This window comes from Mauremys mutica, chromosome 4, assembly GCF_020497125.1.
Source record: "Mauremys mutica isolate MM-2020 ecotype Southern chromosome 4, ASM2049712v1, whole genome shotgun sequence".
Lineage (NCBI taxonomy): Eukaryota > Metazoa > Chordata > Testudines > Geoemydidae > Mauremys > Mauremys mutica.
The window spans coordinates 47,111,379-47,129,571 of NC_059075.1; the positions used below are offsets into that span (position 1 = coordinate 47,111,379).

General features: G+C 43.3%; 1 protein-coding gene and 1 long non-coding RNA gene across 6 annotated transcripts in view; one reads left to right on the forward strand and one right to left on the reverse strand.

The window, feature by feature from the left end:
* The window catches only part of LOC123368617, a 34,671-nt gene extending 23,983 nt beyond the window's left edge, over positions 1 to 10,688 (reverse strand). The window contains exon 1 of the long non-coding RNA XR_006578837.1: positions 10,376 to 10,688. This is a non-coding gene — a long non-coding RNA (uncharacterized LOC123368617). The remainder of the gene's footprint in view (positions 1 to 10,375) is intronic.
* Positions 10,689 to 11,221: 533 nt separating this feature from the next.
* CFL2 (cofilin 2) lies at positions 11,222 to 14,604 on the forward strand. 5 transcript variants are annotated; one of them, XM_045013550.1, is made up of 4 exons: positions 11,222 to 11,378; positions 13,086 to 13,393; positions 13,486 to 13,562; positions 13,653 to 14,604. In XM_045013550.1, exons 1-4 carry the CDS (start codon positions 11,376 to 11,378, stop codon positions 13,763 to 13,765), a joined length of 501 nt encoding a protein of 166 aa, XP_044869485.1. In that variant the 5' UTR covers positions 11,222 to 11,375; the 3' UTR covers positions 13,766 to 14,604. The 5 variants fall into 5 exon arrangements, with proteins under 5 accessions (XP_044869485.1, XP_044869489.1, XP_044869486.1 ...); XM_045013554.1 differs by lacking the exon at positions 11,222 to 11,378 and adding an exon at positions 11,422 to 11,441; XM_045013551.1 differs by lacking the exon at positions 11,222 to 11,378 and adding an exon at positions 11,647 to 11,752.
* The last annotated feature ends 3,589 nt before the right edge of the window (positions 14,605 to 18,193 follow it).

Genomic DNA, 18,193 nt, shown 5'->3' on the forward strand with positions numbered 1-18,193 from the left:
TTCCTTTAGACAGGGGCGGCTCTAGGTTTTTGGCCGCCCCAAGCAGTCATGCCCGGGAGGCGCCCCCGAGCCGCGGGAGCAGCGGACCTCCCGCGGGCATGACTGCAGAGGGTCCACTGGTCGCGCGGCTTGGCTGGACCTCCCGCAGCTGCGGGCGGTTCGCAGGTCCGGCGGCTCCGGTTGAGCTGCCGCAGGCATGCCTGCGGGAGGTCCAGCCGAGCCGCGGGACCAGCGAACCGTCCGCAGTCATGCCTGCGGGAGGTCCACTGGAGCCGCCGGCCGAGCGTCCCCTCCGCAGTCATGCCTGCGGCAGGTCCGCTGCTCCCGGGGCTCCGGTGGACCTCCCGCAGGCATGACTGCGGCAGGTCCGCCGGCCCAGCCTGCCGCCCCCCGGGGAAAGGGCCGCCCCAGGCAGGGGCTTGCCCCGCTGGGCTCTGGAGCCGGCCCTGCCTTTAGAACAGAGAATTCAGTCTAAAGTCTACTCTCACTTAGAGTGGTATAAAATCTGATTTCTGAAGTCCATGGAATTACTCTAGATTTACACGTCTGAAACTAAGAACAGAACTGGCTCTAAGATTAAAGCCTGTAACTAGCTTTGTTTTTCTTATTCTATTTTTTAAGCACCTGAGTGCAAATTTAAGAAACTGACTAACCCTCTGCTAAATTTTTCATAGGAAATAATCTTATTTTCTCTATGAAATAAAATCTAATCAATGAAATCATAATGTTGTTTCCTCTTGGATTAAAACGCCACACTCAGATTGGATGTTACCATCTTATTTTTGGAGATAAGATCACAGAAAAAGCTACAGATCTCAAGGCAATCAAAGACTGCCACTCCCCGCACCTGCTGATCCTTCATCTCTCCTCCTGCCCTGCACTATGGGTTAGTCTACATTACATACTTACTTCAGTATAACTATGTTGCTCAGGAGTGTGAAAAATCCACACCCCTGAGTGACACAGTTATACTGACCTTAACCCCCAACGTAGACAGCGCTAGGTCGGTGAGAAGCTCTCCAGCCGACACAGCTACAGCCTCTCACGAAGGTGGAGTTAAGCCGATGGGAGAGCTCTCTCTTGTTGGCTTAGAGCATATTCACCAGATGCGCTACAGCAGCGCAGCCACATCGGTGCAGCTGTGTCAATGTACATTTTTAGTGTAGACCTGCCCTATGATTCACCTGACAGTTATATTTCTATTGGTTCCCTGCTTATGTAGCACATTCCCCCTGTGAGAATGGTAGTCACAGACTGCAGTATTGCCAACTCCTGTGATATTTGCTGTTATTTGTAAAGCCCTGGCTTTTTAGTCTGATTTAAAAAAAAACAAACACTGAGATTTTCCTGTAAAGTAAGTTTCTAGCCCTCACGGTGACAAAGAAAATAAGCTTTAAAACGTGACTCCTAAAAGCTCAACATTCAGAAGGCATCAAAAGAACGCACCACATATTATTTTGAAAATCCCATAATTTGGGGGTCTGTCTAATGATTTTTGAACACCTGGGGTTGGCAATATTGAGACTGCCATTTAAAGGTGCAACAAGTAGCATCTTTGTCAAAAACAGGAACTACACAAAAATAAAGAGGCTAGGTAAATGGAAACTAAAAGGAATAGTCACAAGTGAAATGCCTGCAAGCTGCATGGAAACTATTTAAAAACACTACAATAGAGGCTCAAACTAAATGTGTACCCCAAATAAAACAGTAAGAAGGCCAAAAAAAATGCCACCATGGATAAACTGAGTATGAGGCAGTTAGAGGCAAAAAGACATCTTTTGAAAATTGGAGTCAAATCCTACGAGGAAAGTAGTAAGTAACATACACTTGACTTGCCAGAGTTTAAAAGTATAATGAGGAAGGCCAAAAAATAATCTGAAAAGTAACTAACAAAAGACACAAAAACCAACAGCAATTTTTTTTAGTATATCAGAAGCAGAAACCCTGCCAAACAATCAGTGGGGCCACTGAGGTGCTAAAGGAGGCCTCGAGCAAGACAAGGCCAATGCAGAGAAGCTAAATGAATTCTTTGCATCAGTCCTAACTGCAGAGAATGTGAGAGATTTCTACACCTAAACCATTCTTTTTAGGCGAGAAATCTGAGGAACAGTCCTAGACTGAGGTGTCAACAGAAGAGGTTTTGGAACAAATTGATAAATTAAACAGTAATAAGTCACCAGGACCACATGGTATTCACCCAAGAGTTCTGAAGGAACTCTCATATGAAACTGCAGAACTATCAACTGTGATATGTAACCTATCGCTTAAATCAGCCTCTGTAGCAGATAACTGGAGGATAGCTAATGTGATGCTGATTTATTTAAAAGGGCTCCAGAGACGATCCTGGCAATTGATAAGCCTAATTTCAGTACTAGGCAAATTGGTTCAAACTGTAGTAAAGAACACAATTATCAAATAAATAACCACAATATGTTGGGGGTGGGGGGAGAGAGTCAACTTGGCTTTTGTAAAGGGAAATCATGCTTCACCAATCTATTAGAATTTTTTGAGGGGATCAACAAATGTGGAAAAAAGTGATCCAGTGTACTTGGAAATTCAGAAAACTTTGACAAGGTCTCTCACTAAAAACTTTAAGCAAAGTAGGCAGTCATGGGATAAGGGGGAGGTCTTCTCATGGATCAGTAAGTGGTTAAAAGATAGAAAACAAAGGATAGGAATAAATGGTTAGTTTTCCACAGGGGAGAAAAGTAAACTGTGGGGTCCCCCAAGGATCTGTACCGGGAACAGTGCCACTCAACATATGCATAAATGATCTCCAAAAAGCAGTGAACAGTGAGGTGGCACAGTTTGCAGCCAATACAAAATTACACAAGATAGTTAAATCCGAAGCTGAGCGCAAAGAGTTAAAAAGGATCTCACAAAACAAGATGACTGGGCAACAAAATGGCAGATGAAATTCAGTGTTGATAAATGCTATGTAATGCACATTGAAAAACAAAATCCCAACTATACATAAAAATTATGGGATCTAAATTAGCTGTTACCACTCAAGAAAGAGATCTTGTGGATAGTTCTCTGAAAAACATCTGCTCAATGTGCAGTGGCAATCAAAAAAAACCAAAACCTAACAGAATGTTAGGAACTACACCTCTACCCTGATAGAACGCAACCCAATGTAACACAAATTTGTATATAACGCAGTAAAGCAGCGGGGAGCCCTGGGCCCTTTAAAGCTCCACCCGAGCCCCGCTGCCAGAGCTCCAGCGGTGATATAAAGGGATCGAGGCTCCCCACAGCAGCTGGAGCACCGAATCCTTTAAATTCCCGCTGGGGCTCTGGCAGCTGGGCTCAGGCGGTGATTTAAAGGGCCAGAGGGTCATGCTGAAATATCTTAAGATATCTATATATACACACACGTATATATATCTAGGCTTACATACGTATTCACAGCATCCCAAATACTGCAGGCCTATCTGTTAACGGCGCTTTGCAAGAATATAAATTCAAATGTGTAATCTAATAAAAACATTATCACTACCACACAGGGTGAAAGTAACTCAGGACACTTACCGGTACGGGGCGGGGGTGGCTCTAGCCCCCGGAAGGGGCGGCGCATCGGACAGAAGAGGCGGGGTTGGGGTGGTCAGCATCCCCCAGCTACCCCTTCCAGGATGCCTGGTCCACGCCGCCTGGGGTTCCCGTGGCAATTTAAAGGGCCCGGGGCTCCGGACACCGCTACCGCAGCAGCGGCGTCCGGAGCCCCGTGCCCTTTTAATTCGCCGGCCCCAGGGCAGCTATTCCCTTGTCGTCGTCCCCCCCCGCTTGTCGGCAGCCGAGTGGGGGCAAAAGGGACAGGGACCTTAAAGCGTTGCAGGATCCTTTGCCGTGGCAGCACTTTAACATTGCTGCCCTCTCCCCCTCGCGTGTTAAATAGGTAGCACTGGGAGGTATGGCACTACCGTGCGTTAAATGGATTCGCGCATAAACAGGTTTGTACTGTACTTCTTTACACAATGCACAGTCAACCCTATGGAACTCGTTGCCAGTGAATATTGTGACGGCCAAAAGCATAACTGAGTTAAAAAAAAAAAAAGAATTAGTTAAGTTCATGGAGGATAGGCCCATCAATGGCTATTAGCCAAGATGTTCAGGGACACAACCCCATGCTCTTGGTGTTCCTAAACCTCTCACTGCCAGAAGCTGGGACTGGACAGGGGAAGGATCACTTGATAAATTGCTCTGTTCTGTTTATTCCCTTTGAAGCATCTGGCAATAGCCACTGTTGGAAGACAGGATATTAGGCTAGACAGACCATTGGTCTATGTTATTAATAAGAACTCCCTTGTGTATTGTCTCTCTCAAAATTACCACTTCCTCATCTGTTTCCTAGCAATGTTTTATGCTCTTTAAGAATTTCCCGAAATATCATATGTATTAAGTACAAATGGAAGAATAACGCCAAACTCAATATCCCCCTTGCTCTCCTCTCACAAATATCTCTGTACCTTCTTCAATCATACCCCTTATGTTTTGGACAACTTCTCCAAACATATTTGCCGAGTTACTTTACTTTCCTCATCCAACTCCTTTCTATAGACTCATTTCTGACATCTCACCTGTACAATAAGGGTTGTGGGGGGAGGGGGAGGATAAGATACAAATGTACCTAGACTTTCAAGAGGGTACTTGCCTCACTGAATGTGATCATACTATATTGCTCATCCTTATCCTCCTTAATCCCTTCCCCTTTGTGTATCAATAACCCATATCTTCTCTTGTGCTAAATTCAGACCATATGATCTCTGAGGTAGGGAGCACGGCTTTTCGTTAGTTAGTGTGATGAAGTGTTCACCCCGCACCACCCTTGAAGGGGATAAGGTGCTTAAAGAGTGGCTGGTTCCTGACTTCCACTTCTCCTGCTTTTTGTGTGGCTATAGATCCCATAGGAAAACTCTAGTTTCCTTTGGGTTTTTCATCTGCTTCTTTGCCCTGCACTGGCTTTCTCCTTCTTGTGCCCCCTGAAAACTCTACATGTCCTGACATACATATAACACCTCATCCCCCCCCCACCTCTATATTTTGTATAAGATACTCATATAGCTTCCAGAAGCTTCTCAATTAATTAATATGCCAGCTCCTCCTCCTCTCCCTCTCCTTATTTGGGCATGTGCTGTCACACACTCCCATACCACACTTTTTTTTTTCCATTCTGCAGTTTTTGTTCCTGAGTTGACCTTGAGCAACCCCATGTGCTCCTTTTGAGCCTGTTCTGAGCTAGTTAACCCTTCACACTCCAAACTTGTAATGAAGTTTAGCAACTATAGAGCTGTTCTAGTATATTTAGTTGGGATTTAAAATCCTTTTAAACATGCCTTTCTTTCAGAACACTTACACCATTTTCATTAACTTTAAGCAATGTTTGATAATTTTGAACCAATTAATCAGTCTGGTAGAGGTCTAGGATTTCAGGTTTAAGATGAACGAGGAAATTTGAAGAGGAAGTTGTTAAGAATCTACTAATTATGCCAAAAATATTTTTCTGGGGGTACATAGTTATGTCAAGACAAACAACACATGGGGAAAGAGAGAACCATTTAGTTAGAAGTGCTTTCTTAAACATTGTTGCCAACTCTCACAATTTTATTATGAATCTCACAATATTTGGTGTTTTGGCCTAGGGCCTGAAATCATGTATTATATGAGAATCTCACCTTTTTTTAAACTGAAAGTGGGTTTTTTTTGGTTTTTTTCCTCACCAAAATGAAAAAAATTAAATTTGTTTGGGTCAAATGAAACATTGCAAAATGACATTTTGAAATGAAATTTATATGAAATGTCATTTCAAATTGAAAAAATGTTTCAAAACAAAATGTCCAAATGGTTCTTTTTGAAAATGTTGAAACAAATCATTTTGAGATTTCCTAAATGTTTTTGGGGTTGGTGTTTTGGCAAAGCTATTCACTGAATTCGACCTTAATTTGCAAATAGTTTTCTCTGCCCCCAAAAATGTATTTTTCAGCATATTTACTATTTTCCAAAAAAATTTCTTCCAGCTTTAAATACAAATAGCTCAGATAGACACCTTATTAAAAATAATAATACTTAGCTCTTTAAAAAGCACTTTTCAGCTGTAGAACTTTAATAAACCTTCATAAAGCACTTTGAGATTCTTCAGAGAAAGGCACTATAGAAATGTGGAGAGTTGTCATTTATTATTGGCCAGATTGTGTACACTGCACACAGCCCAGAAAAAGGGTCAGTGTAGGGCCATACCACCTCAGCAAAGCTTTAGGAGGAATGTTGTCTCTGGAAGGCAAAATTTCTCCCTTAGTTCCCCAGCATGCACAGAAAGCACACCTACTGCTATGTGCCCCCAGGGAATGCAGCATACTCCCCCTTGTGCACTGATTCTGCTTTGCAGGCCAGTGTTTAAGGAAGGCAGGGCTACTGCCTTCCCCGACGGGCTGCACCCCAGGAATCATGCGGGGGAGGGGAGAAGGGGACAGTCCAAACACCCCACCTAGCAGAGGGAACTGCAAGTGTAGCTGTGTATGGATTATCTGCTTCCCTGCCTGTGCACCTGGTCAGCTACAAAATGACCCTACTAGTATGTGAGGAAACATCCAGCATTAACACAACCTCAGCATATGCTAAAAGGTTATCAGAAGGAGAATATAACAATGTCCGGATCCTGATCAAATGCCATTTAAAAAACAAAACAAAACCGTTCTCTTCAATGAAAGAAGGATCTCACCTACAATGATGTTGAATACATAACTTCAGAAAATAGAAAGACAAGATTGCTGAGGTAATATATTTTATTGGACCAACTTCTTTTAGTAAAAGACAAGCTTTTGAGCTCACACAGAGCTCTTCTTCAGGTCAACAGAAGTTGGTCCAATAAAAGATATTACTTCACCCCCTTGTCCCGACACGGCTACAACAAAAAATAGAAAAACAGCCTTGAATACATAGCACTGGGTGCTGCTCTCACACCTGAACCAGTTACTAAGATCCTACTAAGAAGAATATTAAGCACTCTGCGAAGGAAAACTCTCACTGCCAGTGCCACCTAGTCGTCACACACAGGTATGGCAGGTTGTCTTCCTCCCGGGCATTCCCCTTTCTCACACGGTGGTCTGTCCTTCAGTGACTCAGCCCTCCGGCAGGGTCACGTGTTCTAGTCCACCCCTTTTGGGGTTCACAAAGAGTCCAACAAAGTGGAAGTCAGCAAGGGCTTCAGGTCTTCCCCCTTGGGTCAAGGTCTTGGAGTCTTCCCTCTTTAGGGGTTGGAAGGGGAGCCTGGGCTCACCTTCTCCACATGGCTCTGATCCAGGGCTCAGTGACAGGAAGCTAAGCCCTGCATGTTGGGGTGCTATGTAGAAGCCTCCTTGGATCACTTCCTAGCAATGTCCCTTCTTCCCACAGAGTAAAGAACCGAACACAAAAATAAAGTTTCTGACCTCCAAAAATCACCAGTCCCTCCTCTGCTGGCTTGGTCAGGTCAGTATCACCAGGCCTTAGGCAGCAAAAGCTTCTGTGCTGCTCCTTCCCAGGAGGTCAGAGCACAGGTCAACTCACCTCCCCTGTCTGTCTGCCTGCCTGCCACTGAGCTACTCTAGTTCTCTTTTTAAGCTCTTCCTCCAGCTTGTGCAGGTGAGGTGGGACAGGTGCACCTAGGCGGGAAAATCGATCTAAGTTACGCAACTTCAGCTACGTGAATAACATAGCTGAAGTCGATGTACTTAGACCTACTCACCGCGATGTCTTCACTGTGGTGAATTGACTGCTGCCGCTCCCTCGTCAACTCCGCCTAAGCTTCTCACGGCAGAGTACAGGAGTCGACAAGAGAGCACTCAGGGGTCAATTTATCGCATCTAGACTAGACGTGATAAATCAACCCCCGCTGGATCGATCGCTGCCAGATGATCGGGTGGGTAGTGTAGACATACCCTTAGAAATTGCTCCTGGGGAGAAGTACAGTAGAACCTCAGAGTTATGAACACCAGACTTACAATCTGACCCATCCACCACACACCTCATTTGGAACCAGAATTATGCTATCAGGCAGCAGCAGAGACAACAACAAAAAGTAAATACAATACAGTACTGTGTTAAACATAAAATATTTTTAAAAAAAAAGGGAAAAGTTTTTTAAAAATTGACAAGGTAAGGAAACTGTTTCTGTGCTTGTTTCATTTAAATTAAGATGGTTAAAAGCAGAATTTTTCTTCTGTGTAATAAAGTTTCAAATCTGTATGAAGTCACTGTTCAGTTGTAAACTTTTGAAAGAACAACCATAATGTTTTGTTCAGAGTTCGGAACATTTCAGAGTTACAAACAACCTCTGTTCCCAAGCAGTTTGTAACTCTGCACTTCTACTGTAACCTATTGTAAGCCTGTAACGCAGGGGTCCCCAACACAGTGCATCTAAATGCGCCCGCGTCCTGGCCGGCGGTGGAGCATCCGCCGAAATGCCGCCGAATTTCTGGGGCGTTTTGGCAGCGACGCCTCTCAATGATGTCACTTGTCAGCGGCAAGTGGCATCATTGAGAGGTGTCGCCGCCGAAACGCCGCAGAAATTTGGCGGCGATGCCTCTCGATGACGCCACTTGCCGCCGACAAGTGACGTCATCGAGAGGCGTCGCCACCAAAACACCACAGAAATTCGGCGGCATTTCGGCGGATGCTCCACTGCCGCCACGGTCCTTCGTCTGGCGCCTGCCAGATGAAAAGGTTGGGGACCACTGCTGTAACGGATACAGCTTACTTCTCAACTCATGCCAACCCAATTATGCTGGTCAACAAGAGAGTGTGGGGAAGAAAATGGGACAGAATTTAGGCTCTGCCCAATCCTGAGCTCTCTCTGCCAGATCGGCGGGTAGTGATCGATCTAGCAGGGATCGATTTATCGTGTCTTTATTGTTCTGCCATCGACTCCTGTACTCCACCGCAGCGAGAGGCGGAAGCGGAGTCGACGGGGGAGTGGCAGCAGTCAACCCCACACCGTGAGGATGCGGGGTAAGTCGACCTAAGATATGTCGACTTCAGCTACACTATTCTCGTAGTTGAAGTTGCGTATCTTAGGTCAATCCCCCCACCCACAGTGTAGACCAGGCCTTACTGGCCCCACTTCCTCATAGGGAGGAGTATCCAAAGTGAAGGGACCATGCTCCACACTAGACCTGGACCCAAGGTCCAGGAAGATCTCACTTTGCCATATGGAGTGGAGAACCTTACTAGTGGCATGGCTGAATAAGTCAAGGATACAATTCAGTCCATAAGTGGTCCATGTACAAATAGTCACATTGAAGTCAGTGAGCATCTCCACGAGTACAGACCCTTCACATGAGCATGGATTTACAGGATTGGGACATTTTAATAGAGGCACAATCATTTATAAAGGATAGGGAAGTAAATAATAAATTGTTTGTACAGTGTTTTGAATACCCAAAGCGAATCAGAAGTGCCAAGCATTATTATTACTGAAGAGTAAGTTTCTGTTTTCTAGATTGGCTAGTAAGTATGGGGGTAACTTTGCCCATTTATCGGATACTGGTTTCTGAGTTTCTTGAACATATATTTTCTATTCCTTTTTTATTGTGTTTAAATAAACATATTTAATTAAGTAGTTGAAGTGTTTCTTGCAAGTAAAGGTAATATAAATGGATAAACAGTTTTATTTTATCCCCTTTAAAAATAATACACTTTAAAAGAGAAGCTCAGGCAGGGTATTGGGGAATTCCACTCTGTCCTGAAAAAATAACAAGAACTGGGTGATGGTAGCAATGTATATCAAGTAAAGAAACCCTTCAATATGCATGTGTTATAAACAGGTCTGGCACTTTCTGGAGAGGGCCATAACAACAACTGGAAAAGTAATCATAACATTAAAAAAGACACATGGTCCTTACCCAAGACATTAACTGTGACATACACTACAAAACAAAGATCAAAATCGCACACATGGAATTTATAATTTCGCCAGTGCAGCCCATTTCTTGGGAAAATGTCTATTAAAAAGATAGCAAGTGCCCCAGGCTCCCCACCCCCACTTTAGTTTGTTTCCAAGTACCTGATTGGAAAAAAAAACTAGGTGAGATCTGAAGTAGCAGAGTTTAAGAGGCTGGACTGTGTACACTATTTAGGGTTGTCATCTTATTGTGCCACCAAACTCATGGTATTCCCCCTCCGTTAGACAAATCTTGTCCTTAAGTGTTATTAGAAATTAAAATCCAACTGAGTACCACTCCTTTTAGCTTTAACTAGTAACAGACTCAAGGCCAGCTAGGACTTTCCAGTCACCCTACAGTGGTTATTCACAACTGCGCAGGAGGGTGGGAGGAAGCTAACTGGAAAAAAGAAGGAAAAATGTTGAAAAAGTTAACTTCCATTTTTGTCAAAAATGTCCAACCTGCTTTACTCGGAACTTTTCAGGTAGCAGTGGAACCCCGAGCTCCAATCCTCTGGCTCCAGCAGCACTGCAGGGACAGCGGAAGGGGACGACACAGCAAGCGCTCTCCATCCAGCAGCCAAGATAGAGCATTTTGTGTCCCGCTACCCCCACCAGCGTGCTCTCCGGGTTAGTTAGTGTTTGCAAAGCCCCGTGCTGAGAGCCTTGGGATGATTCACCTGCAAACCATTGCTAAAGGGAACGGAGTCTGCTACAATATGCTCGTCCCTGAGCCAGCCTTCCCGTCTCTGCCAGCGAAGAGGGGCGGCGGGGGAGGGGATGTCTGTGGAAGGCGCAGTGTAGTGCCGCAGAGCCGGGGGAGCGATAATACCCCTAGAAGGGGGTCGGGGATCACAAGATCGCATGGAAGATGTGGAGGGGGCATCTCCCGGCCGCGGGGCTGGGAAAGGGATGTGTGATATCGCGCTCCTACGACAGTCTGGTGGGGGAGGCAGTAGTTGAGGGCAGCCTGGGGGGCGGGGTGAGGGGTGCCCCGGACAGGGAGGACTCCCTCGGGGCCCCGAGCTGGACACGGGGTAGGTGGCTGTGGGTGTGCCCCAAGCTGGGCCCTGGGGCGGTGAATGCTCTCCTGAGGGCCCCGGGCTGGGAAGGGGGTCTGGAGCTGCCCCTCAGCGGCCCCGGCTAGCTGGGTGTAGGGATGCCCCGCAAGGTGCTGCGGGGCTGGGCTGGGTGGTCAATGCCCCGCGGAGGGCCTCCGGGCGGGGAGGGGGTGGCGTAGACAGGCGCTGCCCCCTGGCTCCGGCCGCGCGCGGAGGGAGGGGCCCTGCCCCCCTTGCGGGGCGGGCTGGGAGGGTCGCCGCGGCACGTGGTGGCGAAGGCGGCGGCCGCGGCGCCCATGTGACTCGTCCCCCCGCCCGCCTCGCCCGAGCCCCCCGCGCGCTCCGTGCGAGCAGCATCCCAGCGTTGCAGGCAGCCGCCGTCGCCACAGGGACCCGGCACCATGGTAAGGGCGGGGCGTGCTCGGGGCAATGCAGCGGCGAGGGCCCGCGGAGGGAGGCCCGGCGGGGTGAGGGGCTGAGCGGGTCCGGGCCCGTGTTCAGGCCCTGAGGCCTTCAGCGGCCATTTTAATCTAATTTTAGTGTGGGGGCTGCGGGGCTCAGCCCGGGAGGGCGGCTGCGGCCGGGCGCCGGCCGGGATGCGGCGCTCCGGGCGGGGGTGTGTGAAGGGAGGGCTGGTCCCAGCCTGCGTTCACAATGGGGGGCGGACCGCGCCAGTGAGCCGCGGGCGAACGGCTGTGGGGGCTGCTGTGCTCGCAGGGGCAGGGTGCCCCCGGGGCTGAGGCTGGGGGCTGCCCGTCGGGTGCGGTGCGGATGGGAGGTTGGTGGTGGGGATTTCAGGCTCATCGCCTCTGGCTCAATGCGTCTCTCTCCATGGAGGACGCGGTATTATTGACCCTGCTGCTGCAGAGCCTCGGGCCCCCGGCCCTGCCTGCTTGATTTCCCCACCGCACGGGGAATTTGTGCTGCCAAATATCATGTGGCAGAGCTGGGGGCTGAGGGACAAATCATTTAAAGTGGGCAGGGTGCGTTCAGGGAGCAGTCAGCCCCGTCTGACTGACTTCACTAGCTGCAGTTCCCCCAGAAACCTGGATCGCTTTTCAGAGGGGAAGAGAGGGCAATGGAGCTGCATTGTCTCCTCTTTCAGAGGGGGAATTGGGAGTGAGCAGTCTAAGAGCTGTCAGTGCAGTGGCAGTTAAGCTTTTTTAAGGTTTACATAACCATCTTTCTAATACGAAGAATTTTGCAAGCAAATCAGAGTTTAATAGTGGAGATGGGCTAGTAAAACCTTCATTTCTTCAAACAAAATGTATTTCCTACAATTAAACTAGGAAAAGGTACAGATTATATTCCAAAAGGACCAGGGTTGTTATTTTTTATTTTGTTATTTACCTGGTTTCTTGAAAACAGCATGCTGTACCTTGGAAACTGCTGTGTTTTAATAAAGAATGTAATGAACTGAAAACAAAGATGTGTTTAGCTAGCTTGTAAGTAACAAGCCAAAATTTTTGTAATTAGTTTGCTATCAGATCTATCAGTACTATTTTAGGTTAAGGTTCTGAATGGTTTGGAACTACTATAGTGTGTTGTACAATTTGTACTTTCCTTATGTAGAAACTGCAATGGCTTTTTTTTTTAGTGCATCAGAATTAAGTTAAAGCGAGGAGTTTTAAAAACATAACATTGAAGTTGACACAACTCAGAAGGCATTCTACTGCTTCTAGAGCCTTACATCACTCAACCAAACTAGAACCATGACACTACTGGATATGAACTGCTGGTATTACATTTGTTCCAACTAAAAAAACAACCCACAAAACGAACAAAAAACCCCTGGCTGAGCCAAGTATATGATAAACTAATAGATAATTGGTTGATATGAGCAATGGAAACCCAGTTATTTAGGATCAATAACTCAAAAGGAGATGATGCTGAGATAAATGAATAAATTAGGGGGAAATTTTGTACAGTTTTATATCTGATACAATCCCACTGACATCATTATGTTTCTAGAGTGTTCAGGTTTAGAGTAAAATTTTTGTTCTGAATTTGTAGAGTAGATTTCTCTTTATTTAGTATCAGGTATTATCTTCCCCATAGTCAATGTTAGTCATTTTGTATTTAAATAATTATTCCCTTCATCTCATTTACAGGCTTCTGGAGTAACAGTGAATGATGAAGTTATAAAGGTTTTTAATGACATGAAAGTAAGGAAATCTTCAACCCCAGAAGAGATTAAAAAAAGAAAGAAAGCAGTTCTTTTCTGCTTAAGTGATGACAAAAAACAGATAATTGTAGAGGAAACAAAGCAGATATTAGTTGGTGATATTGGCGATACTGTGGAAGACCCCTACACATCCTTTGTGAAGTTGTTACCTTTGAATGATTGCCGATATGCTTTGTATGATGCCACATACGAGACAAAGGAGTCTAAGAAAGAAGACCTGGTATTTATATTCTGGTGTGTGAAATCAGCTTGCTATTAAAACTGAAAATTCTTTATGTTTTCCTTCTAATATCAGTGGGTTAAATAATTACTTTTTGCCTTTACAGGGCTCCAGAAAGTGCACCTTTAAAAAGCAAGATGATCTACGCAAGCTCTAAAGATGCCATTAAAAAGAAATTTACAGGTACAGGCTTCTGATACTCCACAAAGCAGTTACAGTTCTTCTCAGTGTTGAGGGACTGAACAAATATATTTTTATCCATTTGTCTTTCAGGTATTAAACATGAGTGGCAAGTAAATGGTTTGGATGATATTAAGGACCGTTCAACACTTGGAGAGAAATTGGGAGGCAATGTGGTAGTTTCACTTGAAGGAAAACCCTTATAGAAAGACAGACAAGTGCCATCTGGATCTAAGGAGCTTCCATTTCTGCAGCTCGTTCAATTGGAATAGTATAACTCCTCCTCCCCCCCTCCATTCACCTTTCTACAGACCTGAAGGAGATGTCATTAAATTAAACTGTCTACCAGTGATTGCCATTAGATTCTTTAATCCTGGTAGTTTTATGTAAACCCCAAGGAATGCCTTCATGTCATACTCTTAGCCAAAACTGACGTTGCATGCATTCCTTGCAACCTGTACAATGAATGTGATAGTTGATGTGAATAGTCTAGCAAACAGCAAAGGGTAAGCTAATTGAATGCCTTGAAAGTATTATCCACTGGTCAGATGGTAGACTCTATTCAGTATTACTTACAGTTGCACTTGATTGCAGTTCCATGAGGCTCTTGTGCATTCATACACCTCACCTGCCTTGACAAGCCTATTTTTGTGACATGGCAGCACACAACACTATGCATTTAAAGCACTTTTTTGTAATATGTTTGATTTATTTTCTCCCCCTCCCCCCCCCAAGAAATGCCAATTAAGTTGCTGTAACTGTGTCATCAAACAATTGTAGTACCTCGGTTTTCATTCCTGTTACATGCATATCTTTATAAATGAAGTAGCTGTTCTGATGCCTTCGTTTTCCATTGAATGTACACTACTGAACAGGAGTAGGAGTTATGTTTACCATGTGAGTCTTGCAACACTAAAGTTGTTTTGTTAAACATCAGTCATGATGGCAGTTTCTGTATAAAAAGAGCCTTAAATGGAACACTGTTTTTGAGATCAAAAAAAAAAAAAACCTGGCCACGTTGCAATAAAACTTGTGGCTTATTACAGAATGTTGCCTTGTTTTCATTGGAAAATATAGTTTGAAGTATGTTTAAATTAAGCATATTTTGAATAATTTAACGTCTGCGGAAAGTATTATAAAGGTAAACAATCATTAATCTCAACTTCAATAACAGTTTTTCTGCCCTAGTCATAATTTAGACATTGCTTTACAGTAATGTAACTGTTCTATTCTGTTGATTTGGATAAAGGACATCTTCCCAGTTTATAACCATTTAAGTAAACAAGCTGCCATTATTAGGAAGCGTTCAATCCATAGCTCATTTGTATCTGACGTTTACAGTGTAGGAATTTGTTACCCATTCAGCATATTTCTTTAGCTGAATTCTCCTGAAGTTCAATATGTCAGAAATGTATGGATGTAACATTTGTTTCCAGTCTGATGTGTAATGGCAGGGGAATCTTACCTTCACACAAGTAAGTTACAGGGTTTGAATAGTTAAATCTTCATTGTTTCTACAAATGCTGCAGGAACACTGACTCAGTGTAAGAAATATCCTAAATGAATGGTTCAATTTGTTAATTTTTATGCAAAAAGAACTGGAAAGTTTTCCACTACTAAGTCTTGCATCAGGGACATGGTTTGGCTAAAAGCCAAATACTGCTCTCCTTATAGAGAATTTGATCTGCTCAGTGTGAGCAATCCTCTCTTAGCCAGAGCTATTTATGGCTAACACATGCTTTTGTATCTTGTCATCGTTATCCACAAATGGCAAAACTGGACATGATTTTACTGGTATGCATAAAGGAACTCTATTAGGCAGCCAATCACAGCTGAAATGTACACGCTACTAGAAGAAATACTTTTATCATTACCTTATTTTAAAAAGTCAGAGTAGAACTATGATGTTTTAAATGTTGAGTTTTTATTTTCAGTCCTTAACCCTCTCAAAAGCAGAGCAGATAATGGCAAACACCTTTGTAAATTGAATGACCTAGCAATGTTGTAGTCTGGATCTCTTGTCCTGTGCAACTTTAAGACTTTATTTCAGGCTTCCAGCTGTCCCTAAAATTTACACATTTCATTTTGATACCTATTTTATATAGGCTAAATTCTGCTACAGTGCAGTTTAACAAAGCATGCTGACCATTGACTTGTTAAACATGTTAATGAATTTTGGTTTTTGTACTACAAAACTCTCAAGTATCTTTTACTGAAGTTGAAAAATAACTGATATGCGTGGGAGTTGTCTACAATGATCTTTCTTGATTTCTCAATCTTTATTTCCAATTATACACTTTGTGTGCAGAGCCTAGTTAATTTTAGAATCCAATGTGTGCTTAATATATGGTACTGTAATGAACAGAGATTAAAAATGTATTTTTAGTCTCCGTTCATTGCAACACCATATACTATGCCACAAAACACCTTTATATTGTAAACAAATCAGTTACATTACATTTATATTGTAAACTTCATTAGACATCAAAACAGTTTAAAATTAAGATGTTAAATTTTAATTGAAATTCCATTTTAGTCAGCAATTTAAATAAGTACTGTGTTTAAATGTACATTGTCCTCTGCTACTTAGTGTCACTGGTGTTTGTGAATAGTCTTAGAAGGATGTCTGTAGCTTCTTCAAAATTGAATATTAGAGGATATGTTTTGGATTTTTTTTTTAAAAACTAGCTAAGGTATATAATAGACTCAAAATCCAGACAAATACATATAAAGTCTAAGCACAAACTTAGTTTACATAAGGTCCAGAGCCCTGAACTAAAACAACCTTTGCATCAAAGATGTGCAGTCTGTCTTTAATCTGTTCTTGAAACAATATTGACCGATGTGAAGTCCAATTAAGTAAATAGATATCCTACTTTTAAAAACAGTGCTACAGAACCACTGCTGATTAAATTCTAAAACAAATGAAAGACAACTGGCATCTGTTCCAAACTCGTTTGTCAGCTGTTGTTTTCTGTCACTGTTCAAAATGGTGAAGGCCTCATTGTGATTTATAAGCGAAGGAAAAGCCTCTCAATCTGAATATCTTCTTATGTATCTCTTGTCTGTGTTACTTCTGGGTATCTTGGCTTCAGTTAATTTATTGATAAAGGAATGTTAAATAAAAGTTTTTGAGAGTAGCTTTTGCAGAAATGGCATCTTTTCTTTTAAAAATCACTTGTCCTACTCAATTTGATCATGCTTTCAAATTATTTCAGGAGGGCCTGGAGACGCAAGACAGGGGTTAACTTCTCTGAAAGGGGAGAATCAGCCAGGAATTAGGGAGAGTAGCTGAAGTATATGTCCCTTTTAAAGTATGCATAAGAAATGGGGTGCTGTTATGTAAGCTGGTATCAGTTGCAATTTGACAATTTTAGAAATCCACTTGGGCTAAAACCTGGCACAGAGAACCTGAAAAAAGAGCCTTTTGCCTCCCTATAACTTGTTCAAAATAAGCAATAGTATTCTGTAAAAATCATTGCCCATCTTTGCATTAAGTGGCAACCTTATGACAATTCCAGCCAAAGTTTAGTATTCATGCCCATTCAGTTCTTGGCTTCACCTCTCCTCAGTCCCTCTAGTTAATAGTTGAAATTTAATGATTGTGTATTGAAAAGAAACTTGCACTAGTGCTGCCCGAGGGCGACACTATAGCCCCTCTCTTAACCACTGAATTTACTTTTAAAATCTCTCTGAGTCAGAAAACATGGAATTAACTAACTAAAAATAGCTGCCGGTAGTATTCTGTTTATTTGTATTATAGGTAGTACCTAGATTCTCTGATCAGAATTTGGGCTTCATTGTGCTAGGTGCTATACAAAGACAATAAAAGACAGTTTGCAACATAAATACACTGGAACGTAGGAATTGCCACATTGCATCAAACCTGAGGTCCAGCCGTGGCCAGTGCAATATGCTTCAGTGGAAGGTTTAAGAACTCTATAGTAGGTGGATGTGGGATAATCTGTTCCCTACATTAGATCTCATCCTTGTCTCTGATAGTTAGATGACTTACGGCTTAAAGCATGAGGTTTAATAGCACTTCCAAAAAATGTATTATGATAGCCACATAAACATTAATCCCTTTTTGAATTTTGCTAGGTTTTTGGCTTCAGTGACTTCCTGTGGTAATGTGTTAGTACATGACTGGACTATCCATGTGAAGACGTATTTCCTTTATCAGTTTTGAATTCTCCCCTTTATAAATTCATTGAATCTCCCCTTACTCTCGTGTTATGAGAGAGGGACAACAGACGTTCCTACTATAATAGACTAGCTAATAGACTAGAGAATAGATTAAAAACAGCCAAACAAAATATATGCAGCATGTCAAAATTACAGAACTTGGTTAGTTTAAATATTCATGCTTCTGAGCCTCCCATTTCATAAATTTCCCACTAATTCTCTTCTCTGTTTGCTGCAACCAATAAAATGCCCTTCACTCACCCCATAGAAAAAGCTTTGGGTGCATTATATAGACGTTAGCAAAATAATTTCAGTACTACTTTTTGCTTCCTTAATTTTCCTGTGGGGTTGGGTTTTTTTAATGGGTAATTTGCAACTAATCTATAATATCAAATTGCTTTTGATATTTTAAAGAGAGATACTGGGTAGACATGGAAGTGAGGGGGAAA